Below are 22,937 nucleotides of genomic sequence, written 5' to 3' on the forward strand. Positions count from 1 at the left end.
GATTTTAATCAAATTAATTTTATATTATGTAGGCCAAACCCAACCATTAATATATTAAATTTCGATCTATCTATAATTTTATGTGAAAGTTGATTTTAATAAGCAAAATAAATTCTTATATTTGATAATCATATCAAATTATTTTTTTTAAACCCTCCCTCCTCCGAACCTAATCCAACCCATTAAGAGACCAAGAGTGAATACTATTATTTTAGTAGAAAAATATTTTAATTAGCTTCTATTTTATAGTCACATCAATATTTTGTGTGATAAAAAGTTCCTAGCCCTCCAAGACCTAGAGCCCATTTAGCGCTTAATTATTATTACAAAAATATTTTAATAACCTTTTATTTGATACCCTTATCAAAAAAAATTATTTAACCCCCTCCTTAATCCCCCAGACCAAGTCACACCTATCAAAACCAATAATGAAGACTTTCAGTCAAAATATATTAAAATTAGCTATTATTTGATACCCATATCGATTTTTTATTTTGATAAAAATATTCCTGACCCCCCAAACCTAGACTCGCTCATTAAGGGGAAGAGATTGATCTCCAGTTGAATAGATCTTTTGATTAGCTATCGATTGATACCCTATTTTAGACATATCTTATTTCATAAGGCCAAAAAAATACAATAAATTTTTTTTTTAATTAAAGAAAACGCGCGTAAAACGCAAATTCTTCTTTATCATGGTTCAAATACCGTATAGTTCTTTATCCTTTAAAAAATTGAATTCTAGGGATCCCTTTAAAACTAGTGATGATCCCGGGTAGTTCTGATCCCTTTAAAAATTACGACATATACATTTAAAAAAGCATCTTTAAAAAACTCTGATCTATTAGTAGGATAAAATAATTACCTTTTCATATCCTCTATTTTTTTTAATATTAAAAAGAGTAAAATAATATAATAAAATATATCGATATTTTGATGTCGATAATATAAGAATTCGACTACGATATGTAGAATCGTCCAGTAAATTAATATTTTAATTGAAGAGCCCAAGTTATATATGAACTTAAAACATGTGAGTTTTTACAATATTATGTTTCCAGCAATTACCATTACCCCTTTTATAGCATGGGGGCAAATAATTAAAAGGTATTTTTCTTAAAAAACCATTAAATAAAATTATATATCGGTATTGAATATAGCATTTTTTTAAAAAAATAATATTTTTTTGGATTTAAATCTATTAAGTTTTTTTTAAATTTTGGAATTCAAATGTTTTATCACTTGCCATATAAAATAAAATTTTAATAAAAATTCTTAAACCTTAATTAATCATATTATTTAATTTATTGGCAATATGAGCAGTTATAATTCACTCTCGTTTTATATTATTATATAATATAATTTTGATTGCCTTTTATAACCTTCATTCTTAAAACTTTGAAGAAAAAAAATACCTTTTATAAAATTTAATTAATTTAATCTTTAAAAAAATAAAATCGGAAGATGAAACTATTCCTAAGATTCTCGATGCGAATGTTAGTTGTGTTGATCATTTTCAATTTTTCTCAACACTGGTTGAGTGACAAGTCCTCTGTCCAAGCCTCTTCCGTCTACGGAATAAAAGGTTGTTATTTTAAAAAAAAATAAAAATATTGAATAAAAAGTAAATTCTTTGTACACAAGCCTATTAAATTCTTTCTTATCGGTTGATATACTATAATTAAAAATATAATTTTTATTAAAACCAATTTTTATAAAAAAAAAATATAGATTGTGGGGTAGTTTGCACGAACTATTGTTCACAAGGGCACGTACGAGATGATAGAGGATGTCCTACTTGTAGTTGTAATCCACTCCTCTTTTAGTATATTCTAAATGTGAAAAAACAATATTGTATTATATATATACCATATCTAATAGAATATAATGTGGATATATATATATATTCTATATCTATATCTAGCATGACTTATTTATATATAATATACAAATGAACTTTTAGTGTTAACTATATACATTTTCAAAAAAATATATATATTAAACAGCGGAACTCCCTAGTCTCATATCTTTTTTGAACTTGCAATAATTATAGTAAAATGTCTTAAGTTAAACTTCATAAAACATCATACCTAAAAAAATATATTGTTGTTGATCTTTATTAACTTTATAGGTTCATTTTTTTAAAGAGTTTTAAAATACGCGAAACAGAGGATTCAATCTCTAAACATCACCAAATTGAGGAAATCCTCTTCCATATCTTAAAAAAAGATTTGAAGAGTTCTTATTGTCAAAGTTTTTAAGGGATTTTAATTCCTACACACACCCTAACAGCGCCATTCTTTTTTAAAAAAAGGTGGCGAAACTCATCCATGTTCATAAAATAATTAGTTATATTCCAGTGTCCATAAATTATACTTTTTTTAGGGTTAAGCAAAAATTTAAATTTTTCTAAATGACGAAATACTATTGGCGAAGATTCGGACAAATATATAATTTTAAAAAGAATTATTCACAAAAAAAATTATATGAAGAATCAATATCAATATAATATTAATAATAAAATTATAAATAATCCATTTTGACAATAAGATATTCTTAATCTTATTTGCCCATTTAACATTAAAAAAATTTCTTTTGTAAGTTTTAGAAGTGAAAGATTTTTTAAGTAGGGGAGACAGGAGCACATAGTACAAAGAGGCACTTGAGTCCAATTCTATTTATTTTAAAACGAATTAAATCTAAGGTCTAAAATTTTATTCTATAATTGATATTTTTTTTTGATATTCAACGTAAGGCAAATAATATTAAAATTTCATACTCAAAAATATGCTTTTATCGCGAAAATGTAAAAAAAATATATATATATTCGATTAATTTAGTCTGGTGTTAGATCAATTAAGATTAAGTATCACAAAAATTAATATTTTATCTCACGAAAATTTAAAGTTTAATTTCTTACATTTTTAAACCTATAACACTAATGGATATAAGTAAATTATATCAATCAAAAAAAATCCATTTATATAGAGTGTAATAAATGTTGGGATATCCTAAATAAACCAAATTTGCTAAATATAATTATTTCTGAACCTTCTTGTGCTACAGGAAAAAAGAAACTGCAAAAGCCTGCACAACACTTTAAGCTATTAAAACATTTTTTGGATTTAATATTTTTCAAAAAAATGGATTTGGCTGAAGTTATGAGAATTACGAATATTATACTATTATATCAGTAGCGCCACTGGGGACAAAGGGGGGAGGTAAAAATTTGAAGAGCCCCATCAAAATTTGGAAATATATTTTATTCTAGATGTAATTGATGTAATTTTGATAATGTTAGCTAAAAAAGGTAATTTTGGATAATATTTTTTAAAAAAAGGAAATTTTAGAGATAATGTTAGCTAAAAAAAAGAGGTAATTTTGAAAATAATTTAAAAAAATATTTTTGAGATTTAAACGGCTAGCGACGCCCCTGTATTATATTCCAATTTAGAAGATCAAGAAATTTCTCGACACTTATGTGATCGTTGAAGTGAAAACGAAATTATATGATTTTGAGATTCACAAAGCCACGACATACCGACAAATAGTGCTGTTAGATGGCTCGATTTTCAAAAAACGGTTAATTTAATATTTTATCGAAAAATATTAGGCAAACCTGGAGATTTTGCTCACAAATAGCAGAAAGGTTTTGGCATCTATTAACGAAATCTGCTAAAATAGTGGGTTAGCCATTTAAAACATTACAGACAACAAATCGTTCCAATATTAACATGGATTGAATTGGAGATCATTATAAAATAACCGTTTATATTCCTCTTTTGGATTTGATTTTGACTCAAATCAATGAACGATTTGTTATCAAATGACACTATCCAATTTACAAATACTATATCTTATAACTCGCTTTGATCTGAGAATATATCAAATCTTATTGAAAAATTAAATATTTAGATAAATTCTATTCATATAAATGCATCTGAAGGCCAATTAATTTCAGAATTTAAATTTTATGAAAGATTCATTTTTATAGATAATCCTCCAAGAATTACAGTGGAAGCACTGCATATTAAAATATATTTTATAAGTTTTCCGAATATATTAAATCTATATTTTGACTTAGTACAAAGCACAAAAGAGAGGACCTTTTCTTCATTACAGGAAATAAAACCTATATCAAAAGTATAACATCTTAACATTGATTGAATAGACTAGCTTTGCTCATAGAGATCTAATAATCCCCAATACAAAATAAATTGTTGAAAAATTGGCGCAATCGCAAAAAAATTAAATTTTCAGATATGGATATAAAATGTTTAATTTTATATTTTATTATGAATTATGAATTATACCGGTTTATATAGCTGTAATATTATATTTTATAACCGTATTATATTCGCTCTTAATATTTTTTTATTTTCTAATATTTTATTATTTGTTTTCAAAATTATCATATTTTCAAATATGATTGATTCTAATAAATTTTAAATGATGCTTTAGTTCTAATAAATTTTATATGATTAGTTCTAATAAATTTTTAATGCTCCAAAAACAACATTTCAATATTTAAAAAATTATCCCCCCTTCCCCGTAGAAAATCCCTGGCTACGTGCCTGTCTCTACAAGCAAAATAAGCAAATTGAATATTTAGAGGGATAAGTTATCTAAGAGAAAGATAAGACTATATTCTTTATATAGGAAATTATTTTGCAGCTAAATACATTTCATTCAAAAGCATGTTTAAAAAACGGCAAAGTGTATCATTTGTTGAAAAATAAGAAATCTTCAAAGATCTGATATCTGAAAATTTTAATGAAGATCTTTTGAGAATTGTTTCAACAGAATTTATGATCAAATTTTACCAATAATTCCAAATTATTTTGGTAAAAAATCTTTGTGATTTATATATGTATAAAAAAATATTTCATTATGAAATCAAGCAGTGTATAAAATATTATATTACATATCATAGTATTTTTGAACTCCGAAAAAAGGAAAGTCAAGAATTATACCCCATCTTCAGAAGATACCTTGTCTAAATTTAAGAGTAAATCTTTTAAAGATTCTGGATATTGTAGAGAAGGCAATAAAACACGACATTTGTGACTGTAATTTTTAAAATTTCCATCAGATGCCTTTTCAGTAATAAAGTTTAATGATTTTAAAAACATTTAACAATCAGCAGTAATGTATTATCTTCATTTATTTAAATTTTCCCGGCAAATAATTTTTTAAAAAATTCTTTAGAAAAAAAAACATTCAGGCTGATTTTTTCTACGGCTTTGGTTTTTTGATAATAAAAGATGAGAGATCATTTTTCAGCGAATAAGAAATCCATAAATAATAACTTTTAAAATTATCTTTTCTCCTCATTTGTCGTTAAAAGAGTGAGTTTGAATTACCACACTTTTTAATTTGACTGGTCGATAGTATAATTTCCTTATTTCCTGTTCCTTCTTTATATAAGTACCAATTATTTTGCGCTCTCTCTCTCTGGCAACATACGAAATTACCTGAATTTGGTTATAGAGAAAAAGAGAGATAAAATGATATACCTATCTAAAATAAATTTTTCCCTTAAAAAGTGTTATTATATTATAAATATTGAGTGTATCTTTGTTACTTTTAATTTGATTGAATATCACCTAAAAAATGATTAGTCGAATAATTAATTTGAAAAATATTTTACTATAAATATATTCTAAGGATCTGAAAAAAATGGAAATAGGAAATATGGTAAGAGAACGATGCGATATAAATTTTTAATTATATTTTAGTTTTAATTTTTATAGATAATAATGGCGATTTAAAATATTTGGTCTGGCCAAGCCCGTACTTGGAACCTGGCCTACATGTCCAAATTATGTAATCTTCATTAATTTATATTGAAAGTATATTTATATTCAAATATATGTATTGTAAAAATTAAAACTCTTAATGAATGGGTCAAAATCTGCTATTGATTTGATCTTGGGATTCATCAACATATGTAAAATAGTTTAAATATTGTCTAATTTTTACCCAAAATAATTTTTATATTATTTTCTTTCTATTTCATTTTCAGCAATATTATATTCAGAATAATTATTTTTTTGTGCTTTTTTTTTCCTTTAGGAGTGCTTGAACTCAGTTCTTTTTTGCTAGCTTTATTTATTAATAACGAATGTATACCTATTTAATTAGTAATTATATTTTTCTAATTCCATTGTTAATAAGTTTTGTATTCTCTATTACTTTTGAAAACCGTAGATTTGAATTTAAAAAGCAAACATAACTTTTCTATTCAGAAAAGAAGATATGGCATATAGTTTTTTTTTAAAACCATAGATTCTGATTTATGGGTATTGGTAATATCTTTAAAATATGCGTATAGATGTAGCATATTCTAATTCCCTTTTTAAAGTTTAAAAATAACATTCTGTTCTGGTATTTAGCAATTTAGAATTCAAAGGAATAAAGAGAGCTACTAACCCCCTCATTCAGAGTAAATTTCACTGTGAATTATACAAAATAGGCTCTATTATTGTATTCTTCTCTGCGAATTCGCGCTAACTGTGAATGCGTAGGGATCCTTTTGTAGATTAATAGTCATTTCCATTTATATGAAAGGCAGATGGGGTAGATAAGGAAAAGGAAAAGGAAAAGGCAGAAGAAGATAAATGAAATGATTTTGGGCGCAAAATACAAATTAGATAATATAAATATAACGGTTCATTGTTATAAATTATAAGATGTGTTAGCCAAAATTTAAAAAAAAAAAATCCTTTCTTGATGGTTATATATAATAATCAAAAATAAAATAAGGAATTTTTTTTTAAAAAAACAAAACAGAAGACAAGAATTACAAATAAAATGAGAAAAATATGAGTTTATTAACTCCATTTTCTTAAAATTTAAAAAATAAATCTTTTTTTTAAAAAAATGTATTTAAATTTTGTTTAAAAAAAAATTATAATTTATAAATAATAATATTTGAAAAGTTTTAAGGCAGTACAAATCTGAGAATTGTTTTTCTCCTGAAAACCTTTTTTTTTAAATAATCATTTTATATTTTTCTTCTGCAATATGGGGACTTTCAAGAAAGCTGAATTGTGAATCATTATTCGATAAATTGATGTTTAAATGAAAATCTATTAATTTAGTATAAAAGCAATAATTTATAAAAGACACATCGGAAGTAGTGTTGTTAAACGGCTAAATTTGAGCCGATTTTTAAAAAAACGGCTAACTTAATATTTTAGCCAGAAAAATATTTCCTAAACCTCAAGATTTCGCGAAAAGTTGTCCAAACCTTTGCGGCATCAATGACCAAAATCTTCAGGCTTGTGTAATATTTTTTTGGATAAAATATTGAGTTAACCGTTTTTAAACTAATCGAAAGGGTCACGAAGAATGAAAATAAAAATGAAGGAACTTGAGAAAAAAGGGATGTGATGGCGATGTTAAAATAAATACTCAGAGATGGCACAAGACAAATGAGAATGGAGATTAAATTCGGGTAATTGTGGAAAAATTCCTACCCTTTCAAAAATGATTGACATCCGAAACTAGATAAAGAAGATGGAGCTTATAGAGCGCGTAAAAAAGATTATGTACAAGTTGTCTAGCCCGAAATAATTTTTGTTTTAAGAAGAAGGAAAAGACATTAATCTTCCATTACTCTGAGTTTTTTTTTAAATGCTAGTTTTTTGCGCCGACCCAGCCCGTCAATATATCGAGTAGGTTTCCCGCGAAAGTTGCCCAAAAGTGGGGATTTTGAACTTCTAGATTCATTCATTAACTTTGCATTATAATACATAAGAAATAAGTGTATTGATATGCTAAAAAATTGTATATAAGCTCATAAAATGCAGACAAATATTTGTGTTTATATAAAGATAAAAATTAACGAAAAATTTCGGTAAACTTTTAAATTGTTGATAAAACCACGGATAATTTTTTATTCATTTTACAGATATAATGTCTTTCTCTCCCTGTGGTTTTTTTTTCTTCAAAATAACAAGGTCAATGAATTTTTCTATATTTTTATTTTTCACATCCCATTTTCAATTTTTAAATATTCATTTTTGTTATATCAAAAAGATTCTAAAAATTTTGAAATATCTTTTTTTTAATCGTTGTTTTTGGGATGGGTTTTAAGATAATATGGTTTAGAATAATAATTATGCTTTAGAAAAAAATAATTAATTAAATATATTTTTTATAAAAAAACATATTTTAATAGTTTTTTTATTCTAACATTGTAATGTTATAATATAATAAATTATGTGATTTAAAATAACATTATGACTAAAAAAAAATATTTTACGATTAGCTTCTGAATCCGAATTTTATTGGATCTTATCTTTTTAATGAAATATAAAACTGAATTTGTTAAGCTGTGGATAGTATTGCAGTGTTAATATTTAATGATAAAAGAACTTATTTTTGGAAAATTTATTGGAAATATTTAATGTTTTATTTTTTTAGAAAATTTTGATAGATAATTATCGCCTAAATTTTCCTCTAATTCTGGGTCAAAATATAAGAGATTTTTTTGACTCTCTATACTAAAGCTTGTTTGTTTCTAAGAATTTCTTTATAGATATAAATATTTTTTAACTTTCCTTTGGCGAAAGCTTTATCCTAGGTCTTTCTAGTAATTAAAAAATAAAAAATTTTTTAAACATTTGTAAAAACTTTTTGAAGGAGGATACACCCATGTAGTTTCGGCCTTGGATTCGCTAATATCCATAGAAATTATAATATTAGATAACTGCCGAACATGGAATTATATAATAACCTAACCAATTATTTCAGAAACTATCATTAATCTCACTATGATAAAAAGACAACGCAATTCGATTAAAATGAATATTTTCAAAAAGTTATCATGCCAGATCCTGGTTCGCTTTATTATTTGAAAACTTATTTCTGTTTAGACCAAGGCTATTCAGATTTTGAACTAGAACATTCTGTTTTAAGTGTATATAATACTAATTCTAAATTGCCTCTTTCTTTATATTCTATTTAGAGAGGGCTATATAGACGGCTAAACAGACCGAATTCTATTTAGAGATAAGTTAGAACACTCACTTTGCACTATAAATTTTATCACATTTCAAATTGAAATGATTCCCAAAAAGAAAGGAAAAAACAATTTGTATTTCCTCTTCAATTTCCCTTTTTATTCTTATAAATACGAAATATAGGAAATTTTTCAATTTTTTTTTAATCAGTATAAAAAAAAGATAAATTAAAGTTTGATCATGAAGTTTATAAAATTGTTAAATGCTCAAATTAAATTATCTCTTTGAAGAGAGAGAAAAATTAAAAACACTTAAAAACGTGTGTGAAACGAAGTTTGAGAGAACAAGCGGGTTTACATTCTGTATACTGTTCTGTTAAAGAGTCGCAATCTTGGTGAGGTTACTGATCGTGCTAAAGCGGGGTGTATTAAGGAAGCGTAATCTCTGTGAAACAGAATTTGAGAAATTGAGCTAAGTGAACGAAGGGTTTAATTTAATTTTACTCTTACATTCTGATTACTGTTCAGGATAGAAGAGGGTGCTCATAAGTTGCAAACTTGATAAGATTACTGTTCACGTTAAACGGTGGCATCAAAGAGTCTTAATGTGAAACAGAGTTTGAAAAGTGAGAGAACAAAGAGTTTAGTTAATTTTACTAATATACCTTGGTTATTGTCCACGGTAAAGATAGGTACTAATGAGTTGTAAACTTTATGAAACCAAAGTGCGAAACTCACAGTTAGTTCAAGGCTTAAAAAAAAATTCTCAATGATATATACGGTGCCGCTTTAACGCGTGGCTAACCAAACTTATTCTCTGTGGAACAGATGATGTAATAACAAGCATTATCTACATGGTATTAATTAAACACGGGAATGGTTATAAGGAATGTAAGATAAATGCAACAATTATTATAGTAAGTCATACTTAATAAAGCAACATTATTTATTGAATATCGAGCTCATAAATATGCCTGATTGAGATATTTATTTATAAGTAAAATTAATTACATAGTTTTTATTTTTTATTTTTTAATAAATACCAAAATAAATAAATATAGATAAATGAACTACTGAAACGGTATATAATAAAAATCATTGTAGGAAAAGTAAATAATTTATTAAAATAGGGAAAAGTAATAATAAACCTAAATACATAATATGCTTGCATTTTACTTTAAGCAATAGAAGTAGGAGAGATAGGAGCTATCAAACGGTCTAATTATTTCAAATTTAGTCAAAAGATGTATTTCTAAGCGTACATCTATCTACCTTATGTTCACTATTAACGGGAGCTCCTTAATCAAAAAATATTAGTCAAAACAGTTTTTTAACCCTTTTTAACAACTCTTTTTTAATAGTATTTTTTGCCTCGATGAAAAAAAACATTTATTCAAATTTTATAGATTTTGAGATAAAAGGTAAAATGGTAAGGAGGGCTATTAAAAATTGATATAACTTTAGATTTAAATAAGTAATAACAAGAAAAGTAAGAAATGTTTAAAAAATTTTGTTCCAGAGTCGATATACTTATGTTAGTGGTAGTTGAGATAATAATAATGGAGAAGTTGGATTAAGCTTTTAATGATATATGAATTCTTAAAAAAAATTGTAAAAAAAGATTTCATTAATTAACCCCCCCCCCTATCCTTCTCCCTCCTTATAGCAGGAATTAAAAGATATAGCATGGGACTATTTTTAATATATTATTTTCCCATTTTCATATAATACAACATTTGAAATAGGGTGTGAAAAAATTTATATTTTTTTTCTTGTATAAATTAAAATTTTTTTTAAAAAAAATACGACCTCATTTACCTGTGTCGTTAAATTTAATTTATTAAAAAACATTTCAACTTTTATGATATATAATTTGTATAATTTAATACTCCCCCACCCCTTTCCACCCTCACTTTTATTTTAAAAAATATATAAAATTAGGATATATCTTTATTCTTTAAAAATAAAAATAATTTTTCAAAAAAAAAAAATTCCCAGGCTGTACTTTGTCGTCAATCGGTTCGATTTTTTTAAAAAGACTAACCCCAATGTTTTTCGCCTCCCTAGAGATTTTGTTTAGATGTTCTAACACTTTCTGCCATATATGAGTAAAATCTCTAAGCTTGCATATTATTTTTGGGCTGAAATAATGGGTTATTCGTTTTTCTTTAAATGGAGCCATTCTGACTTTCCTTATTTCTTTTTAAGATTCAAAAAAAAATAGCTGATTTCACCTTATCGTCAAAATCTATATTTAACATTTTACAAAAAAAATTAATAATATCCGAGTTGCTTTTCTGAATCGAATGAAATTAAGAACAAAAATTAAGTCGAAATAGGACACGTCTTTAGAACTTGTATGATTTATAAACATAAAATTAAGATGTTTTAATCTGAGTTTTATAATAAAAAATTTTTACCAAAACAAAAAATTGGAATTTTAAGTAAAATCTGATCAAATTCTCAGAAAAATCTTCTTTTAAAAAAATCTTCAGAGATCGAAGATTTTTTATTTTGAACATTCAAACTCAGGAGATAAATATCTAAATAATTAGCTCAATTAATCCGTTTTTTACAAGAAAAATGTCCAAGATCATATTAAACTGACCAGAGTTGTTTTTCAATTTTGACACCGGTTTTAGGTGAACTTATTTTTAGTAAGATCGCCCCTAACATTCTCTAGGTAAACTAAATTACGAAACAAGGCAGGACGGTGAACTTATTTTTAGTAAGATCGCCCCTAACTTTCTATATGTAAGCTAAATTACGAAACAAGGCAGGATGGGTGATATCTTGTCTGAAAAATAAATGTGCGAATTTGGAGAGAAGGAAAGAGAGAGGAAAATTTTCTCGTAGCAGGATATACCTACAAGAAAAAGACCCAATGTAAGAACTTTAATTTAATTAAGAGAATTGCATTGTAACACTTAAGAATCAAGCGACATGAATTATTATTTATTTTAAGTGTGCCTTTTTTTTACTAGTAAAACTAACTATAATTTCCTGTAATATAATTTATTTTTTAAATTAAAATTGGCTTGCTAGAAAGCATTCAAAGTTTTTTCAAAATTCGAACTGATTTTTTCCTCTTGAGCAGTTCCTGGGCTTTTTATTATGAGTTTAAATCAAAATTTAACATACCGCTTATAGTTTTAGAAAAAATTATCAGGATAGATGAGACACATAGCATGGAATATTTATTATATGTTTACTATACCTTTTAATAATATTCTTGAATGCGTTATAAAGGGGAAAAGAATTATTTTTTTTAGGAAATTCTGTCCCAAAATCACAGGATTAATTCATTTTGCTATTACTTCATTTGCTTATTATAATTTATACATTACATAATTAAATTTTTCTTGAGGACTTAAATTTCCAAATCTACAAAAATTTAATTTTTCATTATTTATTATTTATTGTATGTTATGTGTGTTGCTGAACCACAAAATATTTGAGACAATTTTGTTATATAAAATAAAAATATCAAAAGTATAAGTAAATATTATTTTATTTTTTTTCATTTAAAAAAAATCTTCGAGATTACAAATATAATGGTGGAAAAAAAAATAGAGTCAGTAAACCCTTGCTTATCAAAATAATGTATTAACGTTATTTTTATTTGAACTAAAATTATTATTTATGTTTATTTTTTAATCTTTCGTATAGTGTTTTAAAATTAACAAGAAAAGAAATTAAATGAAATGAAATGAAATGAAAATAAGATAAAATAAAATAAAAAGAAAAGAAAAGAAAAGAAAAGAAAAGAAAAGAAAAGAAAAGAAAAGAAAAGAAAAGAAAAGAAAAGAAAAGAAAAGAAAAGAAAAGAAAAGAAAAGAAAAGAAAAGAAAAGAAAAGAAAAGAAAAGAAAAGAAAAGAAAAGAAAAGAAAAGAAAAGAAAAGAAAAGAAAAGAAAAGAAAAGAAAAGAAAAGAAAAAGAAATGAAAGAAAGAAAGAGAAAAAGTAAAAAGAAAAGAATTCAAATTTTATATAACAAATATTTTTATTATTATAATAGGTAAAATTTTCATAAATATTATTTTTTATATTTAAATTATAAAATTTTAATTAAATATTTTACAGCAATTTGGAAAGAAAACATATGAAAATGCCAAAATTATAAAAAAAAAAATTTCCTTATATCCATGAAAAATAAAACAAAATATTATTTATAAACCTAATATCTTTCTCATGAATATTATTATTTATTTATAACCCTAATATCTTTCTCGTGAATATCATTATCTATCCATGAAGGAAAAGGGTGTTCTTCCTAGTGAGAAAGATAATAATTTGAATGGAAAGAGAAACATACTGTCGTCAATAAAGAATTCTGGCATCAAATCCATCTATATATCAAGTTTAAAGATATTTAAGAAAATTATTACTTTTTACCTTTATCACAGAGTTTTTTTAAACCTCAATTAAAGCCCTACCCAATTTTTAAAAAATTAAATTAAGATCGAACCCAGCGGGCTTTGGGCCCACTTTGTACTTGCTCTATTTTATATAAATTATTATTTGATTTAAAAAGTTAAAATATTTACAGTTTATCTTTTACAAACTTATTATTTTTAGCCATGTTTGATAAATATAGATTTGATCAAAATATTCAATTTTCAGCGAAAAGTTTAGGTTAGGGTCCTGAAATTGAGTATTGAAAGGAGAAGAAATCATTTTCGTTATTTTTTTATTAATGTAAATATTTCTTCAAATATATTTCACTGCCTTTTTGAAAGGTAATGAATACGATTTGGTTCTAATATTTTCCAATCCCCTTGTGTTGAGCATGAGTCCAGCGATATCTATAGCCTAAAGACTCTATTGAGCGCCTGGAATTCAAATGATTTAAATGTGGATTTGTGGACTGGCACTTACTTTACAGAATTCGTGGTGGTAAGGGTGATAATCATCGGATTTGATAACCACTTCACATAAATTATGAGGAGTATAAAGACTAAATCCTACCCAAAGAAGATATAGTTTTACAATTATAATTATTTTTGGATATAGGCTTAGTCCAAAATATCCTTATTTAAGCCTCTTTTTTAAAAATAAAATAGAAATTTTAAAAAAACGTGGCCAAAATTTGCAAAAAATTTTTCAAACCCTTAACATTAGGCTTCCTTAATCCCGTAAATTAAATAATTTGAAATCTACTTTTTCAATTTATACTGGAGTTTGAAAAAAAAAACTTCGAAGATTTTGAAGATTTTTTTCCCCCAAAATTTTGGTTTACTTATAAAAGTTTTTTCACAAAAAAAATGATTTGGAATTTTAGATTCTTAAATCAACATTCTCAAAAAAATTTTATTTTAAATTGATTTTTTTTTACTTAAACAGATTGATTAAAACTTTTCCCTGTTTTTCTTCCCAGATTCGACTAATTTAAAGGAAGGAAGGAAGGAAGGAAGGAAGGAAGGAAGGAAGGAAGGAAGGAAGGAAGGAAGGAAGGAAGGGAAGGAAGGAAGGAAGGAAGGAAGGAAGGAAGGAAGGAAGGAAGGAAGGAAGGAAGGAAGGAAGGAAGGAAGGAAGGAAGGAAGGAAGGAAGGAAGGAAGGAAGGAAGGAAGGAAGGAAGGAAGGAAGGAAGGAAGGAAGGAAGGAAGGAAGGAAGGAAGGAAGGAAGGAAGGAAGGAAGGAAGGAAGGAAGGAAGGAAGGAAGGAAGGAAGGAAGGAAGGAAGGAAGGAAGGAAGGAAGGAAGGAAGGAAGGAAGGAAGGAAGGAAGGAAGGAAGGAAGGAAGGAAGGAAGGAAGGAAGGAAGGAAGGAAGGAAGGAAGGAAGGAAGGAAGGAAGGAAGGAAGGAAGGAAGGAAGGAAGGAAGGAAGGAAGGAAGAAAGAATATTGAAAATAGAGAATAAAACGTTGATAAAAAAGTGTAAAAATTTTAAATCGAAAGCAAAAACATTTGTAAAACTAAAATTTGATATGAACTCTTCGATAATTCTATTCCTAGACCTCTGACTTATTCTAAATCATAACATTTTTAAAAGTATCAGAACTGTTAATACATCTGAGCGATATATCAAATTATATAAGTTAAATAAAAGTTAATAAATGTAAATAGGCAATAATAAAAATCAATTACTTCCAATTTTTAATTTAAAATTTTTTTTTTTAATTTTTATTACATCTTTTTGAATTTTAGGTTAATAAATATTCATATAAAAATGGGGGTAAAGGGTTATTAATTTACTTAACTCTGAATAGGTTTTTAATTACCTCTCATTTACAGGTTATAAAAAAAATCATACTTACTATAAAATAATAAAAAAAAATTTAATATGTTCGGTAAATAAAATTTAATGTTTATATAATGGAAATCCTTTTGTTTTTAAATGAACCGTCTAACGGGAAGAGATAAATATTAAATATTTTATAAAAATGATAAATTTGTATTATAATTAGAGGGTATGCAATGGACGGGTTTTTAGCCCGCCCGCCCACGCCAGTCCATAATTCGGGCGGGTGTGGTCGAGTTTTCTAAAATATTATCGGGGAGGGGGGAGGGGTTAAAATAATTTAAGTGATGGGTGAGCTTGGGCATGTGAATTTTTAATATTTTCTGGTCAAAATGAGCAGAATAGACATCATTTTATTAAAAATAATAGTTTTATTAGAGAATAATTGCATATTAAATATTATATTATGTTTAATTAAAAATACACTAAAATAAATTAATAAAAAGCCAAACCAGCCATTAAAATAATTTTTTAAACATTAGGCGGGTGGGCGGGTTAAACTAAATTTACAAATAAATAGGTGGGCGGGTGAATATTTTAAACAAAATTATAAGTTGGTGGGAGGGTTAAAAAAATTTAAAACAACGAGTGGGCGCTATTTTTAACTAAAAACCCGCCAATTGCCCTCTAATTGTAGTATTAGTCAGGAAAACCAAACTTGAACCATGAACGGTGTTTTTATCTAATCCGAACCGATATTCGTTAGCTTTGAATTAGTTAACCACAACTTGTTGGTATTCTTTGAGGATAATAGTTTTTTCCTTAGTAAAAGTGAAGTGTATTTTTATTATATTCGTGCCTTCGGCTGGGGAATGGGAAGGGGACAACCTTTGATCGGAAGTGGAAAAGGGGAGAGGGAGATCGGTTAAGCTAGGAGTAAACCTGGTATTTATTTAAAAAATTGTTATACCCAAAATTAGCAAATTATTCTTTTTCATAGGCGCGTAGCCAGAGGGAGGAGGAATAGGAGGGACAAATCCCTGTGCAAATTTTATTATTTTTATAAAAGCCTTTGCCATTGAGCAGTTGCCTATTTTATAAGTGCTCTTAGTAAAATGACATAATGGTCTGTCTATAAAAGATACCTCCTCAAAAAAAACTAATTAGAAAAATTTTTTTGGTATTCCCTTCCAAAGCAAATTTCTGGTTTCGGGCTTGGTGGTTTGCTTAGAAAAGTATGTCTTTATCTTCCAATTCTAGCCTTTTTCTCCTAAATGCAAATCTAAATTTGAAATCTAAATTATTTTTCTTTGAACGAACTCAAAATCATATTGGTTTGTAAAACATTTCATTAATTCATTCATGTTCAGGCCCGCAGACCACCAAAGAATTTGTTGCCTCTATTCGAAAAAATAATTTCGATTGTAAGTCAATTTTTCTAAATTATATTTTCTTTCTTTTGATCAAAAAAAATTTATAAGACATAATATTACAGATAATTATTTATTAAATCTCTCTCGCATCTCAAGCATATGATGAAAAAGAAGAAGAAAGGGGGGGGGGGGGTATATTATCTAAAAATGTGATTTTTTAAAATTTGCGTCGATTTGATTAGGCATGGTCAAATTATAAAATTCCAGCAAAAAAGATTTTTTTTATAATATTTATGTTTAAATTTTATCAAAAATATTAATTTTTTGAGGTTTGAACTTTAAATTTTTTTCTTAAAAATCTTCTTTTATTTAAAAAAAAGTATATATAAATCAAACCGTCTAATTTGATGGTCCAAAATTAGTGACCATTAAAAACTAATGGCTTAATACTAAATATTTGCTCATGGTGGTTACTTTTACTAAAGGGAAAAATACTGTATATTCTTGACCGCCAAGGTCTAGTGTGAATTTGTAGATTAGCTATGCGCGAAAATCTGAGGTTATAGGGTTCCTTTTTTTTGAAAATGTATAATGCTAAATTTCCTTAAAAATTTTAAGTAATTGTCGAGTCTGTAGAAAAGAAAGAGTGATTTTTATTAAAATGATGCAACAAATGAATATAATTTAGAATTTTGGGTGGATATCAAAACAAATGACAGCGATATCGTCCTGGATTATCAAATTGCGCGCTAAAATTTAAAAGCTATGCAGGTAACAATATGCCAATACTATGTATTTAAAAGAACGATATAATATTGATTCATACCCAATACCAAGAATTATTGTGAATTTGCATGCACACCATAAATAAAATACAATAAAGTTTAATTTCTGGCTAAATTACGACTACTATATGTTAACGATAATACAAATATATCTGTTTAAAATACTACAAATGAACTAAAGATACTTCATATGGCATTCTAAGTTGGCGCGAATTCGTGGCTAAGTATACAAAATATGATATAAATAAAATATTATACAATTTCACATTAATTTTTGTATACTACGCCGCAAATTCGTGTTAACAATGAATGCAGGGTTATGTAGCCTAAAATATATTTTCAGTATGGTGCTAATTACTTGAAGCATATAATTTTTGGTAGGATAGGAATGTGTCCAAGACGTGGTTAATCGTACTGACCGGACGTTTCTTTGCAAAATTTGTTTCAAATCATAAATATTTTTTTACTCTCCAATTGGTCGTGAAATGAAGAAAAATACATTGATTGGAAGAATGTGAAAATTAGAAAAATATCAATAAATTTTTTTTAAAAAAAATCAAACACCATTTTCATTGGTAGAAAAACCTTTGAATATTTTAAAAATTAAATTTAGAGGGAAATCAGGGCAAAAATATCTACCCAAATTTGATTGGACACTTTCATTTACTCTCGCCTCGTCATTTCTCGCCGCTTATGGTTCCCTGAATTGTTCGAAAAATAAGCTCCTTTGATATTCATTTGTCAAATATTTAGCTCTGAAAAATAAAGATTTAGTGACCTCTCAGATAGGACATTTTTCAAAAAGGGTGAAATTACCTGTTGAAGAAGAATAAATTAGGCTCGAAAATCGTGTTCTTATATTAACAAGTGTTTATTTTCGTTATTTCAGCATTGAGCATGGATTTATGTTTAAAAAAGAGAAGTTTAATATATAGAAGTACATGCTCCAGAGCTAACTAGAGACCTTTCCTCTATGGAATCAGTGGTTAGGGTTTGATATCATTATTTATATTAAGACTATTGGAAGAATGATAGATTGTGGAGTGAAAAATTCTAATAATGATGTTTACTATGATTTATTTTGATATTATTTGAGATTATTATGTTTATACTCTTTTCCATTGCGGCTAGATTTTTAAACCTTCTATTAAAATTATTGGCCAACTCAAAACAAGATAAAATGCTAGATAGTAGGTATAAAAGTATACAAATAATCATAATTTACACATTTGAAATGGTACTTCACAAAGTAAAAATGCATAAACTAGAGGTCGGTTCCTGAACCGGCTCGTGAAAATTTCCCATCAGGTTTTTCGAAACTAATATTATTTTCACATGACTAGTAGTAAATTAAATTTTACCTCCGGTCCGGCCCATATAATTTTTTATGAAGGAAAATCACAAAAATTTGCTTTATTAACCTTAAAAAAAATTATGAACTTCGACCCGACCTACTCGTAAATATATTTTAAACATTATGCCTAGCCCGAAAAAAATTTGGTTGGACAGGCTTCGCTAATATTTACGTATAGCTATATTTTTTTTAATTCAATTTTTCATAAAATAATTTTTTTAAAAAAAATTTAAATTTATTTTATTTTAACATTTATTTTTATTTTTTTTAATCTAAAATTTATAGCTGTTATTGCAATTTTTTTTTTGATTATTTCAAAACAACCCCCCCCCCCCCCCCGATAAATAGATTTAAAAGAGAAAATATAAAGTACAAGGTTCATCTCTAAAGAATGTAATATTTACTAATACCATACATTCATTTATATTAAACACTGTAATGAGTGAATCCTACAAGCATTTCATCATTCTAAACAACTATTTCAGGGACTCCACTGAGCAGGAATTTTTATTCCATGCAGCTCTATCCCTCAGCATGGATCTGTTTTTAAAAAAAACCACTTTAAAAAATTAACCACATAATATATGAATAGAATGGAGGATTTTAAAAATATGTAATTTGAGCGGCGATTACTCATCTCATTTATAGACAGATTATATTCAAACCATATTAATAAATAAAATCGAAATATATAAAGATATATTAACGCCAATATAAATTCACGATATATTAATTCATGTTACGTTTATACGAAAATAAATGATGAGACGTTAATTTAGTTTGCATGGTAGGTAATAAAAATAGGAGAAAAAAAAAATTAAAATATTTTTATATAAAAGTTTGACTTTTTCCTAGCAAATGTTTGCTCTTAAAATCCCCCTATTTCTTAGAAAAATTTCAGAAATGCTTTTGAGTTTAAAAATATATTTATTTGTGGTTTTGATTTTTTTTTTAATTCTTCTCTTTTTAATTTTACATAATATAAAAAAAATGACTTTTGTTGTAATACCAATAATTTTGTAATAATTTGAATGTTGAACTTTCATCTATTTATAATTTTTTATTTTTAAATTAAAAACCAATTTACAATCCATAAGTTATAATCATTCCTATTAAAAAATATCATGATGATAAGTAAGTTTTTAAAAAAAATATATATATTTTTATGATTATATGAGCATCTTATTGGTAACATATGACTCAGATAGTAGACAAATTTGCCTTGTTTGACAAGGTTTATAATAAAAAGAAATGCTCAATTGGAACTAAAAAAGGATGTTAGCGATAAAATTATTCAAGATGTATACTGATTTTTGCCTATACTTTTAAACTATTGTTTATTATTTTCATCATAAAATCGATAAATTTTACTAAATAAAATAAAATCAATATATAGATCTTCTTTTAAATTTAAAGGCTCACATCAGAAATTGTCTAAGCCAGAAAAATATCATAGCAATATAAGCAAACACCTAACTTCTCTATATCCTGATCAAATGGCTCCCAAAATCAAAATTCGCGGTCTTTTTTCGAATAATTCCAATATTTCTATCGTGCGGATGATGGAAGGAGACGTTTCCAATGGCGTCAATAATAATGCAATAAGAAATAATGGAAGGAATCATGGGGATGCTTCAAATAATGTGCAAGAGTGTTGGGTGAAAAGACGAGTCAAGAAATTAATTGAACGCAGCATATACACCAAAGTTAACAAAGCCAATTCTATGGCAAACAGTTAAGAATCATATTGTATATATTCTATGGCAAACAGTTAAGAATCTTTTTTATATATATAAGAGAAACCGGGATATAATGATTGGTATTTTGCATTTTTACTTTAAAATTTTGAAAGAATAAGAAAGGAACAAATTATAGATTTATATGTAACCAAATCTTTCATCTGCAAGATATAAAAAGGTATCGCTTTCTACCTATGTTATTTTAGGGGCTACGATTAATTATGTAAAATGTTTCACAATTTTACCTTATTTTTCAAATTTCCGAAATTTACATGTTTGTGAAATTTATATAAAATTATAACATATGCCCAAAAGAGATTAGAAATCAAGAAATTCAATTTTAAATCCGCAATTAGTATATTTTTTAGCCTAGAAGTTAGTTTCCTCTCTAACCTGGCTGGAGACCAGGGAAAAAGGGCGATTACTTAGTCCTTTCGCGCCCGGAATATTTCCCATGAACAAAAAATACTTGTTTGATATAATAAAATAATGATTTTGATATAAGAAATAATGATTTTAATAAATATTGTTTTATAAATTAATATTTCTAAGTACCAACCATTAGTTTCTTTAAATATAAAAATTAATTGATTAAAAATTTTAATGACAAATGATCTCACTGGGCGCGAACGGGTTAGAGAAATTTTCCAAATTCTTTTTAATGTAAATCTACCACAATCAAATAATTTTAATTGGTCAACTCTGCCCCTTATATATACACATAGATTTAATTTTGTCTAACTAATAGACATATTTTACTGTATTCTATCCGACATGCGTTGCTTTTTTTACTGAAAAAGCAGACTATATTTTTAAAATCCAAACGATTTTTGTTTAATTTTTAAATTATAATTTGATTCATTAATTAGGTTTAAAACGACGCCGATTACATTTCAAATGCAAAAGGAAACTGGAAATGAAAGAAATTCTATATTCCCGCTGCCCCAAAAATTCTTCTTCATCCTCAGAAATATTAAAGTATTGTATAATCAGATATGTTTTTTTAAAAAAAATGATTTTTTTCTCTTCTTATAGTTGAAGTGCGTAGATTATATTTTTTTTTCCACTCAAATGTTATTTAAAATATAGTATTAATTAATGGAAATCAAAATAAGAGAGCTCGCGACTTTTTATTATTTTTATGACTTTAAATTCTTTCATAAACATGTATGATTAGCGTTCTGATGTCTTGTAACACCCATCCCACCCCCCTTAGTCAATGACACAGAGATCCTACTCCCTTCATGACTGAAATATAAATTGCACATAGTGTCGCAATTATAACATATCCCCTCTTGTTAGAGGCCCCTCATGACATGGACTAGAGGGTTAATAATCTAATTGAGTTAATTACGGCATTATATCCTATTTTTATTCCTTACTACGGCAGTTTTCCAAAAAAAAAAATTTCTATTTTTTTTAGCCCCACCACAAAAATATTGAAAAGGTTGCTGAAGGAATTTTCTGAAGATAAAAGGATGTACCCAACTAAGAGTACGGATCATAGTGAGCAGAACCGAGGTTCATCTTGGTGGAAAAGTTATACTGACCTCGCGGTTCCTCTTTTTTGGCACAACAAAATGAATAATCATATGCAAAATTATAATTATCTTACAAGTTAGTTAATATAATTTACCTTTTTAAAAAAATAAAATTAAAAAGGATTAAATATTTGTAAGTTTTGTCTACATTAATGAGGAAAATTTAATAACTAAGCAAAAAAAGATCTACTGGAAAATCCTACTCAAAATTAGATTACAATCATAGTCGATGATTTTTTTTCGGGCTCGATGTGATGTGTGAAAGTGATCTATAAGATTTCGGAATCTCACACCATAAAAATCCCATGGATGGGTTGTGAGATTTTGATTTAAATGGCCCTCAATGTTTTTGAAGCGATAAATCCAAAGTAAAAATTTTTATAACCTGAATTTTAAATAATATATAGAGACATTAATGGTCTCAATGTAAACATTTTCACACGTTACACCGGCCCCAAATTGATTCTTTTTTTTTATAAATAAAGAAATTTTGGATTTTACCTATTTGATTTGATTCATTTCTATTTTACGATTTATTAATCTTAATTATTTTATTATTATTATTAAAGTACCAAATTAAGAAAAGAAAGATTTCAAAAGAAATTGAAGAAGTCATAAGTTTTTTTTCTAATTTAAAAATTATCTATATATTTTTTTATGTATTTACATTAAAATAATTATTTAAAATTTCACGTAATAATATAATCCAAATGATTAATATATAAAAAATTTTTTTTAAATTTTTGTAATATTCATAAAATTTAATTTTTATTTTTTTTAAAAAAAAAATATTAAATAACTTGTATATTATATTTTTAATTATATAAATGGTCATAAAAAACCAAAATAAGTATTGAACAAAAATGTATTAATTGTTATATAGAAATTAAATTATTTTGATCATATATTTCTTAATTTTGACAATAATTATTAAAGTTTACTTCGATTTTGTAAAAATAATCATATTTAATTTTTTTTTTATATTCATGAACAAAT

The 22,937-nt window shown here is 26.2% G+C and overlaps 1 protein-coding gene across 1 annotated transcript; it reads left to right on the top strand.

Annotated features, from left to right (window-relative positions):
* Window positions 1-13,066: 13,066 nt before the first annotated feature.
* Window positions 13,067-22,657, top strand: LOC135924757 (uncharacterized). The gene is made up of 5 exons (XM_065459864.1): window positions 13,067-13,328; window positions 20,078-20,395; window positions 21,270-21,378; window positions 21,824-22,017; window positions 22,511-22,657. The coding sequence occupies exons 1-5, from the start codon at window positions 13,220-13,222 to the stop codon at window positions 22,519-22,521; spliced, it is 741 nt and encodes a 246-aa protein (XP_065315936.1). The 5' UTR covers window positions 13,067-13,219; the 3' UTR covers window positions 22,522-22,657.
* Window positions 22,658-22,937: the final 280 nt, after the last annotated feature.

Source organism: Gordionus sp. m RMFG-2023, chromosome 2 (genome assembly GCF_954871325.1).
Source record: "Gordionus sp. m RMFG-2023 chromosome 2, tfGorSpeb1-WG-v2, whole genome shotgun sequence".
In the NCBI taxonomy this organism is placed as follows: Eukaryota; Metazoa; Nematomorpha; class Gordioida; order Chordodea; family Parachordodidae; genus Gordionus; species Gordionus sp. m RMFG-2023.

Bases quoted from the DNA above. Each gene is read 5' to 3' on its own strand.
- LOC135924757 (XM_065459864.1), top strand. From the start codon at position 13,220: ATGAAGGAAAAGGGTGTTCTTCCTAGTGAGAAAGATAATAATTTGAAT. The intron at 20,396-21,269 runs GTTAAGAATCAT...TTCATTAATTAG, and splicing joins AGCCAATTCTATGGCAAACA to GTTTAAAACGACGCCGATTA. The intron at 21,379-21,823 runs GTATTGTATAAT...TATTTTTTTTAG, and splicing joins TCATCCTCAGAAATATTAAA to CCCCACCACAAAAATATTGA.